We start from the raw sequence: 15,192 nt of genomic DNA, 5'->3' as shown, positions 1-15,192 counted from the left end.
CATCGGCCAACGGCCGACGGAGCCCCGCCCACTCTTTAGAACCCCAGCACCGCGGCGGCGTTAATCTGTCAGTATGTTGACGGATTGCAAGGGTGATTTGCTAATGAGGTTGCAGGCTGGTCCATTTCTTTCTTATTTTATATTTCAAACAATTTTATGTATTCTTAAAATTCAAACTCAAATTGATACTCCCACAGTTAATGATTTTTGTTCACCACTGTGAACTTCTACAGGGCCGCAATACAATACAGTACATAAGAAACAAAACGATCATATATAAAGACAACTCCTTTCTAGACATCTCAAAAAAACACCCCAATATAATGAAATTTTAATCCCCACCAATTTCAACATACAAAATTACATCAGTTAAAACTACATTCAAGTTACAATAATCCTAATAATGAAAATATTGTTTCATAATAAATGAGTAATTCAACCATATCTTTGTAACCAATGTTTCAAAATCTCAATGTAACCTTTTATTTTTTTCTGTGAAATTTTAGGTTTTGATTTTAACGTAAGCTAAAACTTTTGGGGCTTATTTTTAAGCCTCTTGCGCCACAAGTTCATCACTATTCATGGTGCTCTGGAGGCACAGAGCACAGACTCATATGTACGAGGCCACGCAAAGTCACTTTGCATGGCTTTTCTTGGCCTCGTAGATATGGTGTAAGGCAACATAGCACAATTTGCTGCATTGCCTTACACTGCGTCAGAGAGGTGTTCCATGGGCATTGCAGAGGGTCTTCCCATGCAACACCCATGGGCTATGGTGCATTCCATTATTTACCAGGATCTGTAAACCTGAGAATGCGACAAAACTGTACACCTCCATTAGGCATGCATAACGAGGAAAAATATGTTTATTTCTTCTTGTCTTTCCTTTTTATATGAGTGCTGCATTCTGAAAATTTGTACATAAGGCCCTTTGTACCCAACTGAAATATAACTTTAAAGATGTGATATGCTACATGTCCTGCAGTTATCATGCGGAATGGCATGTAATGTACCATATTGTGCAAAATCGTACTAAAAACAAGCTGGAAAAAAATCTTTAAAGTTTGGATTTCTCAGTGAATTTTATTAATATAAAATTAAATCTTATTAACATACGTAGCTATAACATTGCCATAACCTTTGTTTTTTCCAGTGAATTTCTAGGTTTTTAAAAATATATTTACAGAACTCCCCAACTCAGAGTAGTTTTTACTGTGTATGGCATGGTGTTGGCTGCAGGGCATGGCAGCCAGGTACGTTGATGTGGAGTTGAAAATACTAAATGTATACATAGATGTATATGCTTACTTTGTTGATATTTTGTTCATCAATAGTTCTTCAATATTATAATAGCACCATTAAAAAATTCAACATACTAAACAAAAAACATTCAATAAGGTTTCTCATTGCAGAGGTATGCAGTGGCCCAAGGCATGCAGGGTAACATTTCCCTCCCAACCTCAACTTTACAAAAATGTGAGTGGAAGGAAGGCTTTAAGTAGGTGGGTGGTATTGGGTCTTAGACCTGGCAATAATTAAAACTGACTTTGAAGCTGGTCACTTTTTGACCCTTTGTTCATGTCTTTAAATTTAACATGCAAAACACTGAAAAATGACTCTAAAAACGCTTAAGGTAATCCAATCTCATTGATGCAGTCCTTTTTTTATTTCAAATGCTTTACTTCTCCTTAGATACTCCAAAAGTATTTTCTTTTTCCAGATATTTATTTGATGCAAGATATATCTCTGGTTTAGAGAGTATTTTGAACAGACTCACCTGTGAGTGTCTGGTGGAGCTCAGGTTGTCTGTGGGTAGTCGAAAGGTCTGAGTTAAAGTTGAAAGCAGTGAGATTTTCACATCGTGCCTGTCAGAGGGCCATAAAGATGTTCAGATTATATACACATCCAAACCTTGGCCTGTAGGTAGAGCATGCAGAGGGATTTCCATATATGTGCCATTTGTGATTCGATGAATAGGTGTGTTGAGGAGGTACTTAACTGTAAAAATATTGACAGCACCAAAAGAAAAGAAAACGCTGTACCTACAAGTGAGTTAGTGTGTGGGTTGTGTGCAGGGTGCTGGTTAAGTTGAGGAGATGAAAGGAAGTACATTAAAAAATAAAGAGTGCAATGACTGTGCTGACGCCCGGTCACTTGGACATTTGCCGCCACCTCTGCTACGCTGCCACCGCAGACACCGTTGTTCTTTCCCGCAGTTGCCACAGTCATCGCGAACCACCACTTGACTACATGTCCCAGGGGGCATAGCATACTCGCGGCAGGAGACGCGCACCATCTTTGTGCCAAGCAGGTGCATAAAGCACCGTCAGGGCTCCCTCGGCGCGGGACTCCCGGTCACTTGGACTTTTGCCACCACCTCTGCTACGCTGCAACCACAGCCACCGTTGTTCTTTCCCGCACTTGCCACAGTCATCGCGGATCGCCATTGGACTACAAGTCCCAGGGGGCATAGCGTACTCGCGGCAGGAGCCGCGCACGATCTTTGTGCCAAGCAGGTGCATAAAGCACCGTCAGGGCTCCATCGGCGTGGGACTCCCGGTCACTTGGACATTTGCCACCACCTCTGCTATGCTGCCACAGCAGACACCGGTGTTCTTTCCCGCACTTGCCACAGTCATCGCGAACCACCATTGAACTACAAGTCCCAGGGGGTAGAGCATACTCGCGGCAGGAGCTGCGCACCATCTTTCTGCTAAGCAGGTGCATAAAGCACCGTCAGGGCTCCCTCGGTGCGGGACTCCCGGTCACTTGGACATTTGCCACCACCTCTGCTACGCTGCAACCGCTGCCACCGTTTTTCTTTCCCGCACTTGCCACAGTCATCGCGAACCACCACTGGACTACAAGTCCCAGGGGGCATAGCGTACTCGCGGCAAGAGCCGCGCACCATCTTTGTGCCAAGTAGGTGCATAAAGCACCGTCAGGGCTCCCCCGGCGCGGGACGCCCAGTCACTTGGACATTTGCCACCACCTCTGCTACGCTGCAACCGCAGCCACCGTTGTTCTTTCCCGCCCTTGCCACAGTCATCTCGGACAGCCACTGGACCACAAGTCCCAGGGGGCATAGCAAACTTGCGGCAGGAGCCGCGCACAATCTTCGTGCCAAGCAGGCGCATAAAGCAACATGAGAACTCCTGCAGCGTGGGGCGCACGCGGGCCAAGGGCGGGCCCGTCCTTCATGTCCGTCATGGACCGGAAGATGCTGGCTGGGCCACGGCTCTTGGCTGTTTGTCGTGATATTATTGTCCGAAGGTACTGTGCTCCCGATTTCTACGTATGGATTGACAAACTGATAAAGGGATTTTGTGTGCATTTATACCTGTGCTAGTCCAATTGAATACTAAGATAACTGATTGACAATCTACGTACATGTAACAATGTGGGACTCTCTGAAATATTGTTAGATTTTATTGCGTGTGTGACTGAACCCAGGATTTAGTTTTGTAATAGTAAGCAAGTATATATTATTAATCCTATCAATTTGTGAAGTGTGTAATAGGGTCAGTATGAGGTAGAGAAAAACATCAAAAGAAGGACTAGAGTAAAATAGGGGAAAGTCCCTGCCGGTCTTTATTAAATTACCTGACAGGTGCAATGGGTGCAATAGAAAAGCAAATTTTAACTGTAGAAGAGACCATGAACGCAGATAAAATAAATATTGTAGAGGGTCCCACTGTACCCGTTAGTGATAATGATAAAGTGATATATGATCATCAAGTGGGAAGGCGTAGTTGTTCAGATGGATTAGATGGTAGGAATGGATGTGTCGTGAATATCTTAGATCCTGTCATAGATAGTGATTCGGGGAGTGACCCCCAACCGCCCTCAAAGCAACCCAGAAACCCAGATAATCTACCAAAGCAGAAGAGAGAAATCAGTGTAAAGGGTCCGGTAACAACAAATTTAAAACAAACAAAAGTACCAAAGAAGGGTAGGACTCCTGCATTGAATAAAATGTGTGGGTGGGAAAAGGTGCTAGCTAGTTCAGATTCCCACACACAGAATGAAGTCGTAAAAGTGAGAAACAAATTGGAAGCTCTTGATATTTACTTTAGGGATACTCTAGATAAAATGAGCGGAAGATTGGGGGCAATAGAAGATGTTTAATCCAAATGTCATAAAAGTTGTGAGTTTCTATCCGAGCCCAATGTCACACAGTGCGCTCAAAGAGCGAATACTCATTTAAATCCCAGTACTGACTCAAACATTTTTATTCCAAGTATGTAATCGACAATTGGAAATGGAAATGCGGGGATTTGTTCCAAGCAAATTGCCCACAGTGGAAGCATATTAAATCAGTCAAAGGGGCCCAAGGTGACGAAAAAACTTAGAGGAATGGAGGGGCCGGAGTTGGAAAAATAAGTGACATACATAGATTTACCTCCTGAGGCGACCCCCTACACAGTGGTACTAGCTAATGTCCCTAGGTTGCGAAAGGGGATGGTGGAGTCATGTGAAAGTTTGAGAAATAAATCGCTCTCTTGGCTTAGGGCTAGGACTGATTTAACTGATAGACTATTTAGACAATTTACCGAGTTTAAAATGGCAAGAAGGGTGAGCTGGATAGGAAGGGGCCGTAAGGACCTGGTCGGTGATTGTGTGACATTAAATTTTAAGACCCCATACTTAATCCAGTCAATCCTGAGTCGGGTGGGCAGTAGTCCAATTTCGGCAGAATAGAGTAACATTGTCCCACTAGGATATTTTTATAAACACGGTAATTTTGACTATGGAGTTCAGAGTCGGGTGGTCCCATTGATAAATCACAGTATAGGATATGGCATACCCACTTATAATCGTTTTAGTGTACTACCTAGTTTGGAAGAAGTGGATTGACAGAAGGGGTCGGACAACAATGGAGCAAAGTATACGAATAATGTATTTAAGAAACCCATTGACGTTTCAACTTCTCGAATAAGTAGTAGGTAAGAAGTGTCAATGATTTGTAAGGTTGAGTTTGTAACGGGGAGAATAGATTCATCTGGCCCACATGAAATTGCAGTACATTCTGTTATATTATACACTGACTTGGCAGAGACTACTTGTAAGGGAAACATCACAGCTACTAATGATGTGGCAATACTATCCACTTCAATGGAGGACAACACCCTCACGCTAAGTAAAGAGGAAAGTCTGGATTTTAATACAGTTGTTAGAGGAAATGGTAGATGTAATTTTATGTTTTTGAATGTAGCTGGTTTAAAATCCAAAAATGTATTGTGGAATGAGTTTATCCAGCAATTTGATCTCATTATTCAGCAGGAAATGTGGGTGGTAGAGCCAATACATAATAATGGTTATACAACCCTACATGCACCTGCTATAGCTTCCAAACATGGTAGCGCAAAAGGGGGGCTGTGCACCTATGTCTCGAATCTAGTTAATTTTGGAAAAATTGACATGGTGTTCGAGGATTGTTTTCATCAGAATATTAGTTTAGTGGTAGACACAAGCTGCACAGTAATTATAGTGAATTATTATAATAATGTTCCCCACGATTCATTAGAAGGGATTGTGAGGGCCATACGCTGTCACTTGCAAAATTTGCAGGAAGTAGGGAGTAAAGATTTGATTATTATCTGGGGGGGATTTTAATACTGCTCTCTGTCAACATTCGGATACCGGGAATTGTGAAATTACATATGATATGGAGACTTCTTTTCCTCATTTTCCACATACAAGGTATGGTGAAAGTTTAAATGAAATAGTGTTTCAATTTGATCTGGTATTTGCCAACACTTTAAGCAGTCCCCCCGTCCCCTTTGGTCCTACTTTTATTGGTTGTGTAATTTTTTCTATAATAGATTTTATCCTGGTTTCAAATCGGTATTTTTCAATTATCAATGACTTTTGTAAGCACCAGATTGCACTAAGTGATCATTTTGCACAGAGTGTGGATATCTCGCTATTTAGACAAGAAACAAGCAGGGCAAATAGCCCCAATCCCATTTTGGAGAATATTTCTCTATCCAGGGAAAATGTGGGTATCTCGCTATTTAGACAAGAAATAGGCAGGGCTAATAGCCCCAATCCCATTTTGGAGAATATTTCTCTATTCAGGCAAAATGGTTTCACTTTAAGCTGGAATAAAGTGGAACCTAAAGATTTTATGGTTGATGTTGTAATGAATTGTTATGATAAGATTATGGCATGTTTGGATAAAAACACCACATCTAAAGAAATTGTTGGCAGTTTTAATGATATCACAGACCACATTAAGTGAGCACTTACTGTCAGTGTAAATAGTAGGAAAAAACCAGAAGGAAAAAGGGATGGTTCGACCCAAATTGTACTAGGGCCTACAGAAAGCTTAAGCATGCCATACACATGGAAGAAAAAGACAGGGATAAGATCAGAGAGGCACGGAAAGAGTACAAGTGTGCCTTAAAAGGCAGAAGAGATAGGTTAAGAGCAGAGGCATTGATAGCCCTACGTGAAGCATCTATTGCTAAATATTCCAGTGCCTCCTGGAAGGCAGTTAATGCACCTTTCCTTATAGCTAAGGGGACAGCCACTTTTGAGGTGGCAATTCCAGAACATAGATGGATAGAGCACTTCTCCTCTCTGTATGATGAGTTATCTCCTCTCCAGGGCCATATGATAATATAGTTGCTGAGGTGGAGCATGGTAGATTATCTAGGGATCACGGAAAAGCACTCTTTTTTGAGTTAAGTGAGGTAAATCTGGCCATCGCTACAAGTTCGGGAGGGAAGGCAGCAGGGCCGGATGGTGTCCCTGTTGACATTTTTAAAGCCAATATTGCGTCATGGGGCCCATTGCTGACATAAGTGTTCAATGCCTGTAGTTCTGCTGGCTTTGTTGCGACATGGTATGAGTCCATCCTTGTACCAATATTTAAAAAAGCATTGGCATGGCCAATAGGTCGCGCTTTTGGGACCTAGTAAGTATTTAATTATGCAGCACATTATCCTTGGTGCAACAACATCAACTGTTGCATGGCTAAACACTTATAAAGGTCCCAAAGGCGAGACCTATTGCTATGCCAATGCTTGTTCTTAATCTTATAAGGAATAGGAGGAATTGTGAGAAATCTGCTGCTAGTTAGATTATCCACCAGCCAAAGACAGTGATCTTTTCTTTGAGCTCCATTGATGGTTTAGGTGCAAAATGTGATTAAAATCATCCAGTGTCCCTTTGGATGGTACTAATATGTGAAGTATGTTTTGACTATTGCTGGAAGAGGATTTGCTTCCGCATTTTTCAGTTCCAGGCAGGCTAACAAATGGCACCACAGCACCAAGACAGAGCCAGCTCCTTTCAGGCACAACATTATGGAGCCATTTTTATTTTTATTTTATTTATTTTTGTGTATTTTATAAAGCGCACAGCTGCCCCAACGGGGCGTCCCGGCACTGATAAATCTGGGAACAGGGGGCGTAGGAACAGAAGAGAACATTAAATGGAAAAGAGGTGGGTCTTCAGAGACTTTTGGAATGCCGATTCTGTTTGGCAGGCACGTAGGGCGACCGGAAGCTTGTTCCAACACTGAGTGGCGCAAACCTCGAATGTTTTCCCTCCAGCACGAGTTCGTTTGAATCTGGGAGTTGCTAGGAGAAGTAGGGAGTTAGAGCGCAATGTCCTGGTATTGGCATACGGCCGCAGAGTGCTTTTCAAATGGGCCGAACCATTGCCCTTGGAAGCACGAAAAGCCAAAGTCATGGCCTTGAATACACATCTCTTAGCTATGGGTAGCCAATGCAGTTTACGGAGGTGTGGGGAGATGTGATGTCTGGCAGGAATTCTCTCCACCAGCGGGCGGCAGCATTTTGGACCGTCTGTACTTTATGACATAGGCCTGCTGTGATACCAAGATAAAGTGCGTTGGCGTAGTCGAGATGAGATGTTATCAATGTTATCAATGCTTGGACGACAGTCTTACGGCAGTCCACCGGCAGATAGTTAATAAGCCGGTTAATAGTCTTGATCTTTGCAAAGCAGGATGCTGCTACTGTTTGAACCTGGGCATTAAAACTAAGGTGATTATCCCAACATATCGGACTTCTATTGGTGGTCTGGTGCCATTTCAGATCATTTTCCCCACTGAGACAATCCTGATGAACTTAAAGGAAAGCAGTGCACAAAACAAACGTCTGTGCCATAAACCCAGTACAGTAAGCATTCTTCAGCATGGACAGGCAGGTGGGTAGTGAGTAACATAAAAAACAATAATGGAAACATTTGTCAATCCCAACAATTCACAACAAATTATTATACTTATTTATTTGATTCTGCTAGCAAGCTGTGGCAAAGAAAATAAGGGGCATATTTTCAACAAAGGGCGTTACATTATCGCCGCTTTTATTGGCAGGAAACTGCCGATAAAGAAGCGGTAATGGGCTTGATAATATGCTCCATGAATTCCAATCGAAGTCCATGTTAGATGTGAAGACATTTAACATGAGCTTTGATTGGAATTTAATAGAGCATATTATCAAGCCCATTATCGCTGCTTTATCAGCAGTTTCCAGCCGATAAAAGCGGCAATAATGTAATGCCTTTTGTTGTATATATGCCCCTAAGTTAATAAATTTGCATTATTTATGAATGAAGCAGGTCTAAGGGCAACGTCTGCAAAATCAAATGTGATGGTATTTGGTAATATATGCTCAAGCCACTTTACATTAATGATAAAAAGCAGTCTGATGTCCCAACCTTCTCTATCTAGGTAATCTATTTGACTGCAAAGGCACATGGCTGCACCTAATAAAGGTCAGAAAATCCCAGTTCGACCAAACCACTGATGCCCTCATAAGATTTATGGGGAAGCTGGCGCCAAACATATGGATGCGATGATTAACATCTATGAGCCGTGTTGCTGATCTAATGTGACGTGTTCTGCTGGGATCTGAGGTTACTGTGACTCCTCAGAATTCCAGGTCAAAGAAAATGTGTTCTTGAAAGGCTTTTAACTGTACCTAACAGCCTACCCATATTTATTTGCCACACAGAGCTAGGTATATGCAGTCTAGAAGACTGTATCAAACTAGCCCCACTCGTGCTGTGGCACTCAATTTAAACAAAACATTAAACTTTACTCAAACAAGAAATTAAAATTGATTGTTGGTCCCTGACCATGCACACTACATCTTATTGCTGAATTAAATTAACGAACAACTTGTCCTGTTAGGGAGAGCTTATTGCTTTGACAACCCGCCGAACATCTTCATTGTTCCCAAATGACAGTTAAAACAGGATTACTTAGCCATATGTAAAAGTTGTAGAGAACCCTTAGTGATGGGAAAGAAGAGGGTCTCTGGTTATCTTCCTCTAGTAGCTACGGAACACCTAGGAGCCATATCTTCAGTTTCACTCCAAAATATTTTATCTGGTGAGGTTCACTTTTGACATAGCCTAATTTTTAGTCTCATACTGCACCTTGCTTACTCTGACACTACCCTTGAATTGTGTCCCTGTGATTTGTGCCCAGTACAATCTATGTAGCACTCGTTCTATTTCTGTAACCTAAACAATGCTCCCAGGAATTGTTTTTTAATTCCGCTATTAAGATCTGTCAATATGAGGAGTGCAGACCTGTCCTGTTGTTCTTACGGCTTTTACAAACAGAACATATCTGTTTCTTCATCTACAAATTCATCACTGCAGCTGTGATATTGAGGACCTTCGTGGGGAAATAGTATCACTATGTCGAGTTGTGCTGGCGAATTTGTACTACTTGATTATCATAAATCCATATATTTGACTAAGACATGTTGTGATGGAACTTTGAAGACTGTGATAAGATAAGCTTTCTCCTCATTCCCCCAGCAACTTTAGCACTATGCACTTTCTAACTTGACCATTGGGCAATCGGATGATTTTAAATGCATATATTTGCACAAGATTTATTGTGATGGTGTGGCACAGGGAAGATTGTGATAAGATGAGCTCTCTCCTCACTCCCTTAGTCATTTTCACATAATGCACTTTATATCCTTGCTATGGTTGGGTTAGTTGGGTCCAATGACATTTTAGAACTACTTAAAATGTGATGGGCATTTATATGCCATTTTTAATATGGTGTTTTGATATGACAGGGATTTTTTGTGTGGACATGTCATCTTAACAATTTCTTAATACTTTGATGATGATTCTATATTGTGTATTGACAGATGGTCATTTAATTGGATCAAATACTCTGTCTGAGACAGATTTAAAGCATATGATGCGTTACATTTATCCCTTATAGGTAGGACAAATGTTCTAAAAATGACCATGCTGCCCAAACTTCTTTATTTATATAGATCCATCCCTTATTTAATCGAGGAGGGGGTGTTAAAAAAGACTGAGTCTATTTTCAATAGCTTCCTGTGGCAATATGGCAGGACAAGGAGGGCAGCTAAATACATGACTCTCCCCCAGGAACAAGGTGGTTTGGGAGTTCCAAATATAAGATTTTATCATTGGGCCTGTCTATTGACCCAGATGTCTGTTTTATTAGAATCTGCATTTAGGGAGAGACACACCCTGGACCCGACCTCTGATTTATATACCCTCCCTTCAATATACGAGCTCTTAATGGGGAAGGAAGCCGTAGGTGCACTACTAAGAAAAACTGGGCGTAGGTTTTTCAAGAAAACCAGGCTTAAGGTTCCTCTTGGCGCCTGGGATCTTTGGAAAATACTACAAAAATTCTTACAGATTCCTAGAATTAACATACATACACCTTTGTGGAAATCAGGGTTCTTCCCGAACCTGAGTGCAGACGGGGCTTGGAAAATATGGGAACAATTGGTATCCAGACAGTGGGGGATGTAATATTTAACGGCAAGATTATGACTCGTGATGCCATTCAGCAGAAATACGATCTGCCCACCGGCCACAGCTTTAAGTATCTTCAGATCTCGCGAACGCTCAAAGCTGATGTATCGGCTGCTGCTTTTTGCGCTCGTAGTTTCATACTTGAATATCTATTGAAGGGCGGAGATAGGATTAGGGTTATCTATCAGGAGTTAATTGAAAAGTTGCCAGATGATCTGGAGAAACATAAGGCAGCATGGGCAGCTAAATTGGAAGATCCAGATGTAGATCTCGATAAAGCCCTATTTCTGGATAAGCAGGTGCCTAGGTCCTCCAATCTGAAGGCTCAGCATTTTAAAACTCTTTTCAATTTATATTATACTCCTTCTAAGTTTTACGACTGGGGTATGAGGACGGATAGTAATTGCCCGAGATGTCAGCAAGGCTCAGCTGATCTGTTACATATGTTCTTTTTTTGTGAAAAACTACAATTAAAACCGAGATCGAGAAATTCCTAGAGGGGCTGCTAGGCTTGAAGATCAGTCTATCCCCAACAGTGATGATCCTTGGGATTGACAGTAAGCTGGGTCTTAGTAGTAGCAGAGAAACTGAGGCATTTATTTTTCTGGTTGTGGCCGTCTTACGGATCCTGCTTTCACCTGCATGGAAGGACCCCTCTACCCCAACCTTTTCAATGTGGCTGGCCAGGCTTCTTGCTATCCATAATATAAAATCTATGCTTTATTTACATCAAGGTAGGAAATTGCGGGATTTTGGATACAAAATGTGGGCCCCGTTGAAAGTATGGAGGGAGGGCAGAGTACTTTAATTTTTAATCAGCCGGGTTAGATTGTTATATATAAATCTGTTTTGACATAACCTATTAATTGTTGGTAAAATTCTAAGTGGTTATGCACTTATGTGCAATGATGATCATATTTCTATTTTTATGATACATATTTATATATTGATATATTTATGTCTATTTTGGTCCTCCATTCCGCTTTTTGTAATAATATCAAATTGTATTTATGTACTGATATGATCTTTTCTATGAACTGTGCTGCATTAATTATTGTATATTTACTTGTATCCTCTTTTGATACCGCTTAAATTCTCAATAAAAAAAAATAATAATAATAATAATTGGATCAAATACTGTTTTTATACTGAACATTCTTTATGTGGATCAAATATTGTGATGCACGGTAATTATGCTTTTATATTGAGCATTCTATTATGTTTTTTTTAACCGAATAAAGTTTATTCTGATCTGATCTGAGGTCATACTAGCTTTAGTTGTATGCCTATCATTGTTTTAGATGACTGGATGCGATAACAGAAAACTCAGAGGGGCACTAAATTACTGGCCAGGTGGCATGCTGTTTGAAACACAGAATTTTAATTTGGATGTTTTAAGGCAAACCTTTGATGACAGAGTAGATTCTTTGTGGAAAATATTGTTATTTATGTTTCCCTGGCCACTCCCCTTATGGAGACTCTGCCCTCCTTTCTTCATCTCACTTAAACTTTTGAGGGGAAGTACATGTAAAAATCATTACTGGCATAACATATTTTTAGCAGATCTAGATCCAGTATCCACTTTCACATCTGTTTCTTCCAACTATCCATCTCTGTGTCAAAGAATACTGTCTAAGAATACCCCACAATGTATTTCCAAATGATAGAATTTTGTAGTGAAAGAATCCCTTTTAGTATTCCATTTAATACGTGGAAGTATATTTTTTAGAGAGACTAGTTAATCCATTTCTTCTGTGCCTCTTTAAATGAAAGTGCCCTGATTCGTTTTACTTTGAGAAAAATGTAAAGAAATTAAGAAAAACCTTCTAAATATTGTTGCTTGAAATACTACATTCAAAGTTAATGAATTATACCCCATTCTTAGAATAACAACATTCTTGGTTTATTTAATAATGCAACACATCTCTTTGCTGCATGGCTATAGCATGGAAATAACAGACATAAAACGGAAAGGTGAAATTGAGCTCCACCACTCGTCAAAATAATTCTACTAGTTTGTAAGCTTAAAGAACAGCCCGCATACTTTCTCTTGCTCCTCTTGTAGTACCTTGTGCTTGTTAAAGTGCTCTTTGTACAACTTTTATTTGCAGTTTAGCCCATTCTGTGGTACTGTTTCCCAGTACGCAATACAATGTCGGCCATGCAAACAACTACTAAGATGTGAGGAATAAATACTGCGCTTTCACATGTTACAATTATTATTATTAATATTTATAAGTGCAAACTGTAACTCAAAAAGGCTTCTTGGCGCTAAAAATCAGATTCCCGATTTGAGCCACGTAGGGTTAACTACTAAAGATGCAACTGGCTTAAAAATATTTAAATTACATGGTTACAAGTTTACATACTAACACTTTACTTCTTGTAGTTGGTTGAGACCAGCAAAGGAAAATACTGTTTAATACAACAAACACTAAATAATCAATTTCTTAACACTACAATTCTTACCATATGTGTTTATCTCAACAATTTGAAAATTATTTTGAAACACAGTAAAAGTTGCCACGCATTTCAAAGTTAAAACACTTGTCATAGATTGGGAACATTTCAAATAAATAAGATACATGTAAGTAATATTTTTTGGGTGTCCTTTATTTAGAAATTTCTTAGCAGCGAAGATGACACCCATCATCTTTTTCTTATTCACCTCACCCATAGGAAAGTAAAGGTTTCTAAAGATTGCTTCTCCATCAGCATGTCTACCATAGAAGATGATGCATTCTGTTAACTAGGTTAACACTCTAGTTCTTTATTAGAACCCTTTGATCTTTGTAGGTAGTGTACTTTTCCCCTGTTTTGACTGTGATGAGACGTGTCTCCTGAGTTGATATTGACTGAGTAGTATCCATTAAAATGTATATTTAGGCAGAATACAACAGTTTGATTTACAATGCTTGCTATCTGTTTTGCCTGCAGATGGCCAATGACAGCACAGAAACTAGTGAAGCAGGCGAGGAAGAGGAAGACCACGAAGGGGACACCGAGAACAAGGAGCGCATGCCATTCATCCAATAGCAGCCACTAGGCTGGAGCGTGGGAAATTTGGCCACGAAGGCTGGATCAAGACTGAGGGACCTCGTCTGTGCATCAGTGATCAAATGCTGTAGTACAGTGTGTGTTGTATTTGTCTGCAGTCAGCTGAGCTGTGAACTGTTGACCGTTGTTGTCTATGATTCTCAAGTGCCATTCCCCTTTCAGTGCAGTATTATGAAATCCTGTCTGTGTCAACTGGACCCCAGAACCTGAATCCGTCATTTGTTTACTTGTTCCCTTTCCCTGGATTTGCTTCTTTCCAATTTTCTATAGTTTAGACTGTACATGGATTCCTTCACTTACTTTCAGCATATTCCTCTTATTTATGCCATTTGTCAGATGGTAGTACAATTCTTGCCAAATTCTTTGTCCGTGTACTGACTCTCTGTAGGAAATGAACATTGTATTTTGGGCTGTTGGAATTAGTTCGGAAAATAGTGCTGTGTTCTTGCATTTCTTTTAAACAAACAATGTTCAATTGACACATGGAGGGTACAATTAGTATGCCAAAATACCAGTATTTAATCAATTGAACTTCATGGTCTTATTTCTTTTAAATTACCTCATTTTCATTTCAAGGATGAACTGGTTCTGAAAGAGCGTGCAAGCACTGTCTGCAAAGATCTAGGGAAATAAATGCTGGTGAATGATATCACCGTGCCTACTTGTTCTTACAAGTGATATCTGCGAAATGAATGAGGCATAATTTTGCACAGTGGTTTTGAGTGAATTTTCTCACTGCTACCTGCACCTTCAAGTGATGCCTTACTTTACCTTCTCTCCAAGAAACGATATTCAAATACATCTATGTGTTTTCTGGGGAACCTATTACACATGATTTTCCTTTTTCATCGAAACACCCTTGCTAATTAAGAATATGAAGCTTTCTGATGCATTTCTGCTTTTACAAAAGAATTTATAAATTGCAGATTATAGCAGCTGACTTCCTACCCTGTATTTTGAGGCAACCATAATCTAATAAAGCAAACTTTAGGAGAGTAAAAACAGGTAAGAAAAGAATTTGCAGAACACCTAAGATTCCCCTTGGAGAAGAGGTGCCAAAATTCACAGTTTGGCGGGCTGGTTACTCTTCAGTAGAACATGCTGTTTTTTTTTTTTGTAGCTCATACGAGCTAACTAAACAGCAAAGTGAACTCGTTACTGCCCAAAACAATTCACAAGTGTCCTGTACTTCATAGAAAGTAATGATATGCAAGCGGTGTTTCCACATTGAGGAAATTGCTAAGCAGGCACTCAAATTATTTTTCTTCACTTCATACTTTCTGTATCAAATTTTACTCCAGCCGCTTCTTTGAAGGATGCAAGCATATATGTCTT

At 40.3% G+C, this 15,192-nt stretch overlaps 1 protein-coding gene across 1 annotated transcript in view; it reads left to right on the top strand.

Moving 5' to 3' along the window:
- VAT1L (vesicle amine transport 1 like) overlaps positions 1-14,527 on the top strand; it is a 1,074,333-nt gene extending 1,059,806 nt beyond the window's left edge. The window contains exon 9 of the mRNA XM_086945100.1: positions 13,738-14,527. Within this exon, the coding sequence (XP_086801226.1) occupies positions 13,738-13,836 (99 nt within the window). The 3' untranslated portion in view covers positions 13,837-14,527. The remainder of the gene's footprint in view (positions 1-13,737) is intronic.
- Positions 14,528-15,192: the final 665 nt, after the last annotated feature.

This window comes from Lissotriton vulgaris, chromosome 12, assembly GCF_964263255.1.
Source record: "Lissotriton vulgaris chromosome 12, aLisVul1.2, whole genome shotgun sequence".
NCBI lineage: Eukaryota > Metazoa > Chordata > Amphibia > Caudata > Salamandridae > Lissotriton > Lissotriton vulgaris.
The sequence above is the reverse complement of the archived record's forward strand: the minus strand, read 5'-3'. Positions and strand labels throughout refer to the sequence as shown.